The sequence below is a fragment of the Cricetulus griseus genome, chromosome 8 (assembly GCF_003668045.3).
Source record: "Cricetulus griseus strain 17A/GY chromosome 8, alternate assembly CriGri-PICRH-1.0, whole genome shotgun sequence".
Classification (NCBI taxonomy): domain Eukaryota; kingdom Metazoa; phylum Chordata; class Mammalia; order Rodentia; family Cricetidae; genus Cricetulus; species Cricetulus griseus.
The window spans coordinates 14501415-14510214 of record NC_048601.1 but is presented as its reverse complement, the minus strand read 5'-3'; the positions used below and the strand labels follow the sequence as shown (position 1 = coordinate 14510214).

Below are 8800 nucleotides of genomic sequence, written 5' to 3'. Positions count from 1 at the left end.
ACAAATCTCCTATGGCAACGTCATGCTGGGCTCCACACCAGGAAAGCAACACCATTTTAAGGCTAGATTAGGAGAGAGGAAAGGCATTGCTCGTAGTTATCAAGAACAAGGCAGCACTGAAGAGCCTAGAGTTCTCCATGTTTGTAGGCACAGATGCTCCAGCCCTGAACTAGTCAGTGGTCCTCAGTTCTTCGTACAAACTGCATCAAAGCCGCAATTGCTGTTATCTGACATACAGGGGCATTATATCACACAAAGCACAACCATTGTCATTATTTCTTGGTGTGAAGAAATGACAGTTCCATTTTTTTCACTGATTTTTCCATTGTTTTATTATAAAAATCAACATTTCATTTGTTACAGTTCAGCTTATTGTAATAATCAAAAGGGGGTTTATACAAGGTACCTTTATACAATTTATAATTAAAGCACTTATTTTACAAAAAGGGGGAAGTGAATAAGTGGACAAGGGCTGACCAAATGTTGGCCATTATAATATAAATACATCCTTGCAAAGCACCATCGTACCAAAGTCGATGTACAAGAAACACCAGCTGACTTTAAGACAGTGACAAAGATTAAAGCTTAAGAAAAAGTTTAGACTCATAAAAGACAAACATCCGAAAGCAGCACCAGATATCCTTCACTTGCGACGAGGCCAGTCCAGTTCAGCCCTCGTATCCTCTCTCCTTTCCCCAGCCTCCCCTCAGCAGACCCTGATGGAGTCCTTCTCCTTGCTTTCCTTTCCTCCTCCTCCTCATATTCAGGCACTGATACAGATACATCTCCACACGGTGTATAGCTATACCACCCCCTCAACTTTCCCACAGTTAATGGATAAACAAAGCCCAAATGGACAGTTAAGCAAAAGCATGCTGTCTGTAACTCTTTGGTGTTGACTTTGGGCAAATGCTAAGTGATGATGGAAAACCCAATGATTAGTATATGTTGGGTCCATACTCTGCTTCTGAGTATAATAAATCAGTCTGTAATTCTAAAAATTCCCTAGGAATAATATTAAGAATGGTTTGTAAATGCCTGTGAAAATGAGAAATCAAAAAATGCTAGTGCCCCCTTCTGTTGCAGGAGGGTGAGGACAGAGTTGGTAATTCGATTAGAAGTCACTAAGATAGCCCTGAGCATCCCTCCCCCTCCACTCGGGTGTGAGCTGAGTTCAATGAGCTGTGCAGTCAGAGAACTGTACTGAAATACGGATCCACAATGCGTGTCACTTAAGTCACAAATGTGAAATTCCGTATTTGAGGCCCAACATCCTTGACTTTAAAACCTGAGGATTTCAAAAGTCAAATCTTGACACTTAGAAAGAAATGCCATACCAGAAGTCCTAAAATCTCACCTCTTCTCATGCCTGTCTTAGGCCTGGGATAAGGAAACCCCAGGAAATTTCGAGGGATTTCTGACATGCTTGGTTAACTTGTTTGGGACTCAGTCCACACCCACACTTGTGCATGACTCTCATCTGGGGATTCTTAAATAGTGCCAACCAACGGACACCCATACCCCAATCTACAGTCTAATTCTGAGTAAGAGATCAGTTCCTAATTCTCTCTATAAAGTCACAAGGGCTACACAGAAGCACTGCACAGTCAATAAAAGCAGGGCATATCAGAGGGTGAACACAACAAGACTTTTGTTTCTGAAGCTTTCAGGTTTACTTACAGAAAGCCATCCTGGTCACTAAACACAAAGACTTAACCAATTGGTGAGGTAAGCACAGCTATGAACTCAGAACAGTGTTCACTGATGGGCCTTTACAGTGAGACAAATATGCCCCCCCCCAAGACTGTTACCTAAGATAGATGGCTATTTTTACAACTTGGTGTGCACTGCCAAAAGCACTGTAAAATCTTAAAAGAAAAATCCTAGTAATATTCTACCCACCAACTCTATTTTAAACTTTTTCTGTGACTGTGCCATTTACCTGACCCAAAACAGAACTTTCGGGCCTTGGTTAGAAGACTAGGACTCTAAGTCAAGTTTGAGTCCTAGTTATAAAAGACTTCAATACAGAAAAGTTTGCTGCAGCGTACAAAAGCAAGCTACACCAAAGCTTACCTCACACACTCTCCTATAGGCATACTTTAAGATACAAGTTCAAAATAAATATCCATGTAACTCTGGAACCTAATCAAATTTTATTCAAGTTTCCTCTTAAATAATCAACCTAGACACATCCTAATTTAAAAATTCCTCCCTTTCCCAATTTGTGTTCTCGTAAATTTATTTTTCGCCTTGTTTTTCTTATGTTCAATAACCAAGACACAGTTTACTTAAACTTAACTGTCCATGCAACTTGAGCATCATTATCTTTCCCAAGTTTAACAACCATCTCACTAAAAAGTACTCTCAGAAATACTCAGCTGCCCCAGAAAGAGGATACTGAGATTAACCTGAACTGCCTTCGAATCATTTCAACAAATTGGCACACAAATCAGTATTTTGCAAGAAGAGGCCATTGCCATCGCAGCACAAGCACTTGGACTGAGACGCAACAAGGCAGCATCCTTCTTAGCTCACTATAGTGCAAGTCTCTACATGGGAAGCCCACCAGATAAAGATGCACATTAAAAATGTAAACATATAGAATTCTCAAATTCTAACTGATACCCAGTTATTGCTAACCTTTCCATCTTCACTTAAGCATCAAGCGCCCCTGTGCATCACAGAAGGCAAGTTCGATGTCCATTCTGTCTTAGACTCTGAGCACTTTGTTTCAGTAACAGGAAGAGTTAATGATTATCTGACTGAAAAGCAAGACACGGATGGATTGCCATTTACTTATATGCAAGATAAGTGGCCCTGATTTTGATTAAGCTGTACCCAACAACACAGCATTATCTTAAAAGGTTTGTTTTTCTCTTTTAAAATGTACTTATGTGTATTTTAAAAGTTATTTAAACTCCACCAAAATTCTGGAATCATTTCCTCCATTGTTTTTGCTTAAGCTCTAAAATCTGGAGAAGCCTCACATCAATATATAATTTAAAATATATTCAATAAGTAATTAACACCTGCTAAGGTAAAAGCACACTAGCTTAAAAACAGCTCAACTTTAGCAGAGGAGAGCTAGACACATGGAAGAAGCAGGAGACTAACCCTGGCACAGAGGCAGAGCAGGGTGAACTAAGGTCATCCCACAGGTCAGCCCTGACAGCGGCAGAGGTAGCAGCTCAGGCTGTCATGATGGCAGGTCAGACATGTTACAGAAGAGACTTCCCTTAGTCCCCACCACTCAAGTTCCTGCAGCTGAGAAGTTCAGTGAGTCTTCTCATTTAATCTCCACTGTTACGTTTGTGAAACTATCTTAATCCATAATGGGATAACAGAGAACACACATAGAAACACAGGCGACTGTAAGAACAGACTGCGGGTTATGTGAAAACAAATACATTCACAGTGCATACATAACAAGAAGGTACCTCACACCACACTAACAGAGGTATGCCTGTAGACGTCACTCTGAAAAAAGCTGGTCCACAGAAAGTGAAAATGTCACAAACAGTTAATATAGGGGAAACCTAATAACAAAAAAACCCTTCTTTTTAAATAGACTGTTTCTAACCAGAGCACATTTCAATGTTTAGTCAAAAAACATACATAAAATGATCTCACACTGTAATATTGTATGTTGCAAGGATACAAAACTAATTAACAAAAATATAACAGCTAGATTTGTGATTTTTAAGCATTGTCTATATGTGTTGTAAAAAGACACTTTAATGAGCATTAAAACAATCATGGAAGACCAATAATATGGCTAACTTCTGATTATGCAAAAACAGCCTACAACTTAAAAGCTCAGCCAAATGGTGAACAAGCATAGTAGATACACCGAATCATCAATCCCTTGTTGAGTAAATTCCATTTAGTCAATTCCTCAGATTAAAATTCTTGACTAAATCATGGCTCTTGGCAGAACGTCCTACAAGTTGCTGGGGAGGCAGCAAGGTGAAAGCAGCCAATGTTACCAAGAACTGGGACAGAGGTGTGGGCTCTCACCAGCTGCACAGCATCCTGCAACAGCAACACTCAAAATGGATTGTACAAATATCTATTTTCCTTAAGAAAACTGTTGGATTCCTAGAGAAAACAAAGCCCTTTGTCCAAAGTTAGTACTGTAATTTTTTTTTTCTTTTATGGTTTCTTAACTCGTTGGCCCTCAAATGTTAGTTAATTTGAAGGCGATTTGGCTACTTCCAAGTTTGCCACTCTTGAGATGGAATTTCTTCTTTTTCTTTAGTTTTTGGTATCATTAAAACCCAGACTTCCGGGCAGCGATGTCTCTGTTGTCCCTGTTTCCTTTGTGCTCAGTCACTTCACTGGGTTTAAGGCATGCTTTGTGTATTTAGTTTGCAAAAATAAAACCTTTAGTACAAACTTATATTTTATACAAACTTTTATGGCACAAGCAGCAAATCTGCTCTTTTAAGAAAATATATAAATATCCTTTTCTTCTGTACAAATATCTCCAGTACCCCACCCCCTTTATAATGTTAACTGTACAGTCTGCCTCACTCTTCTTTACAGCTCCCTCCCCCCCTCCAGATCTCAACCAGATGTGTATTTACATTTCCCGGTGGAGGCAGTCAGAGGAGGAGGGCCCCTCCTCAGGAGGAGTCCGTGCAGGGGGAGGGCGGTGGTGGATAGAGGTGGTGGGAGTAACTCCTCTCTGTGTATGGAGAAGGGGGGCAGCTTTCATAGTTCTCCTCTGCTGACAAGTACTGGCTTCGGGGTGTGGGTGGAGGGGGCACAGGCTCTGAGTCATAGTTCAAGTCACTGGTGTAGCCCTTGGCTGTTGCCACTGAGGTCATTCTCCGGCTAGGAGCATAGTCACTGTCACAGACGTCAGTGCTGCAGGGTGTCGTGGGCGGGGCAAAGTGCCGGTAGCTGTAAGGCCTGTAGCTAGTACATGGAAGAAATAAAGAGAAGCATAGTTAGTTTTATGAAAGAATATTCTGTATCAGAAATCAGAGAAACACATAAATTCAGTCTGAAAGCTAAAAGCTGTTGCAGCTCAAGTCTGTATGGATGGGTAGCCCTTCCCTGGCATGTGCAGTGAGGCCATGGGTCTCCAGTATCACTATCCCAAATTAAGCCCACTGTGCTTTTTATTGTCACAGGGAGACCTTTGCAGTTTCTTATTTGCAAGTAAGATATAACTAGAAGCAAGTGAAAATGGATGGAGTTGGAGGGCAGAGAGGAACTCAATGGAGCCCCAAATGTGCTCTGCTACCTTGAGATGAATTTAAGTGCAAGTGGTGTACATAAGCCCTGGGTTTGACCCCAGCATCTTTATTACTGATGCACTTTGGAAAACTGTTCTAGTGTCCCCGGTGCTGGGGACTGAACCCAGGGCCTTGCCCTCACAGAGCAAATGGTCTACTGCTCACCTCCAGCCTCAGCCCACCTGTTATACACCTCACTCTCAGAGAACTCAGCAGTTCCTGCAGCTTCATAGCGTGGAAATAGGTCTTCACACAGTCTACTCTCACTCAACACTTTTTGGTCATTTCATAATTTGTCTGATAGTAGTTCTGATTTCTGCATGGTCAGATATACTGTGCTAAGTACAGTTAAAATGCCCAGAGGGCCAGTGAACTTTCTAACACAGTGTAAGAGTTTAATACATGTTTATACTTGTTTATGTACCCTTTAAATAATCTATAGTTACTCATGAAGGTAAGAGCTGACCTAAAATACTGGCTTGTCTATGTATGATTTCTACAAGTTTTTTTCTATGTATGACCAAGCTTATTTTATACTCATCCTAAAGATCCACAAATAAACTGTCTCTGAAAGTACAGTGACTGCAAGACAGGGGGCAAGATGAGAATAACTGATGGGGAATTCATAAATTTCCTAGTGACACAGCACCCACGCCTGCTATCACTCAGCTTTGCCCCACAGGCCCCACTGAACAGGTTCCTGGAACTTTTACCATCAGTGTTGGTAAAAGACAGTAAAAGACAAGACATTACCATAGCACTTTTGCTTTTTGTTTCATCTTTCTGTCCAAATAGATGACAAAGCCTGGGGAAATATTCTAGGTTAAAATTTAAAAGGCTAAAAACTTCTAATCTCATAAAGAAAAAGAAGGAAAAAAGGAAGCCAATCAACAAAATTCTGTGAAATCTCAGCTTAGGTAAAATCATGACAATTGATAAAGTTTGACATAGATTTGTAGCCTCCTTTAGACATGGGAAACGATTTAAAGCAGCTGTATACTTTGCCTGATGTTTTCTTCAAGGTGAACTAAGTACATTTTTTAAATGAAATTTTTGGTTCTGGTCTTGTTTTTCAATTTTCAGGCCTCGGCTTTTTTTTTTTTTTTTTTTTTTTTTTTTTGTCATTTTAGAATAAAACAGTGGCATGCAAAGAAGTCTTACAATGACTCATGGAAACAATCATGTTGGAGACAACCCTATCTCTGTCTTAACTGACTTTGGTAGGTAGTTTCCATTTTATTTCCATCACTACAAAGTGACGCCAGGCCAGAGTGACGGAAAGGAAATGTTATCCAAATGGTAACAGGCACTGGGGACCACAGTCACAGCATGCAGGTTTCAGACAGAATACAGACTTTCTGCTGGTGTCTGAACAGGATGGAAGAGTAAGGTACACACACAATAACAGACCTACCCAACACACTCACAATGAGCACGGAGGCATCATGCCCCGTATGACGACTTGTTTATTCCATGCAACTAACTACATGGAAAATCTTTCATTCCAGGTCACAGTGACACATGTAATGTGGGTCAACCTCCTTCTGAGTTTTTCAGAGTCTATGACCCACTCTCCTGTTGCCTGCAAGCTCTTACAACTCTGACCTGTCTCGCCCAGTCCTCAACTGCATTACTCTAAAAGTCAGCTGTGTGGCCGGGCAGTAGTGGCACACGCCTTTAATCCCAGCACTGGGGAGGCAGAGGCAGGTGGATCTCTGTGAGTTCGAGGTCAGCCTGGTCTCCAGAGTGAGTGCCAGGATAGGCTCCAAAGCTACACAGAGAAACCCTGTCTTGAAAAACCAAAAGTCAGCTATGTAACTCTCTTTTAAAATATAAAATGAAAAAGAAAAGATTTGGGGGTGGACAATGTCAATCAAGTCTTGCCAAGACAAGAATCCTACTCTTTGTTTGGTGATTATGGGCTGTTCATTTGAGGCTTAGGATATTCACAAATGGAATATGGAAAAAAAGTATGTCAGTGAGATATCCACCCCACCCACGCCTGTAGCACTGACCACACCCAAACAGGCGTGGTCACAGGTGTGGGCTTGATGGAGGGTAGGACTAGGTCTGGGGTCCTGGACCCCAGTGCTCTCTCTTGCTTCCAGTTGGGTCACAGAGGGCAGCCTGGGAGGATCCTTGGAACTGGAACTTGCGCTGGTCACCAGCGTCTTGTGTAAGTGCATTCTCCCTGAATAGACTTCACTTCACCTGCACTGAGTCTAGTGGATCTCGATCCCACGCGACAGTGTCTTACCTGTAGGACCTGTGTGTGGAAGGACTGTTGGAAGAATAACCAAATTCCATGGTATAATGAGAACGCTCTGTGGCAGGCGACGGTGGTGGATTCAAAATCTAAAAGGAAAACAATTAAAACATTAAACTAACAATACCTTCCCATAGACGCAGATCACCTTTACCTTCTATTTCCTCACCTGTCTATTCTTTTCCATTGCACTTTTAGCGTAGGATTCTTTTCAAAACAACTACCTAAATAGCACTTTAAGACTGGCTCCACTTTCCTAACCACAAGTTCTTTATCCTGAACAAGTGGTAAGAAAAACAAAACAAAAAGACTGTCACCTACATCACTGGCTTGTTTGGCACAGACAGTCTCTAATTTTTTAAACACAACTTTTCTATGTTTGTAGAAAATTATTAAGAGGAATTCTAATGTGCTTCCTCTTACATTTTATTTTTATATGTTTAAGTACAAGATTATGTATGCACACATGAAGCTGCAGGCCAAAGGAAACCATAATGGCAGCCTCAGGAACACTGTCCACCTCCTTTAAGAAGGCTCTCATTAGCCTGGAACTCAGGAACCAGTCTAAACTGGTGGGCCAATGCACTCCAGAGATCCTCCTCTCTGTACTTCTGCAGTGTTGGGATTATGAGCCAGGCCCAGCTTTTTATCTTGGTGCTGGGATGGAACTCAGGTCCTCTCACCCACGAGACAAGCATTTTACAGAGTGAACCATCTCCCCAGCCACATGCTTCTTCTTTTAGCAGCTTACAAAATAAAGGTCCTAAGTTTGTTTGGTACCTTAGTGGTTTATTTTTTTATTTGAATTGTGAAATTATTATTATGCTTTCAGCTACATTGATTATTACAGAGTAAACTTAAAGCTTTACAAGTACAGTGCAGTGGTGGTATATTCCCCACTGACTCCTATGTACTTCAATCTTATATTAACAACTATTTTTACATTACCATCACTGAGCACCCACGTTTAAATGAACTGATCGAACATGCTACGTATTTTAACAGTGAAAGAAAAACATAGCAAAGACAGGCTGCTTACTGCAGGGAAGTAAGTGCCTTTGGTGCTTGAAGAACTGCTTGATGATGCTCCTGTGACATGTGCTCGATCGTAGGGTGGCCCACTGCTTCCCCCCATGATACTGAGGGAACTGATCATTGATTTCCCTCGAGACATTCCTGAAGGAGATAAAAATGAAGATGAGTAGCATCTATAAAAATATATAAAATCATGAATCAACATTGAAGTTACAAGCAGCCCAACTAGAACAGCTTACGTCCTCTTTCCCTA

At 41.2% G+C, this 8800-nt stretch overlaps 1 protein-coding gene across 1 annotated transcript in view; it reads right to left on the bottom strand.

Annotated features, from left to right (window-relative positions):
• Positions 1-314: 314 nt before the first annotated feature.
• The window catches only part of Lrp6 (LDL receptor related protein 6), a 123718-nt gene continuing 115232 nt past the window's right edge, over positions 315-8800 (bottom strand). Inside the window, exons 21-23 of the mRNA XM_027429872.2 lie at positions 8552-8688; positions 7504-7601; positions 315-4923 (exon numbers count right to left, since the gene is read on the bottom strand). Of these exons, the coding sequence (XP_027285673.1) occupies positions 4629-4923; positions 7504-7601; positions 8552-8688 (530 nt within the window). The 3' untranslated portion in view covers positions 315-4628. The remainder of the gene's footprint in view (positions 4924-7503; positions 7602-8551; positions 8689-8800) is intronic.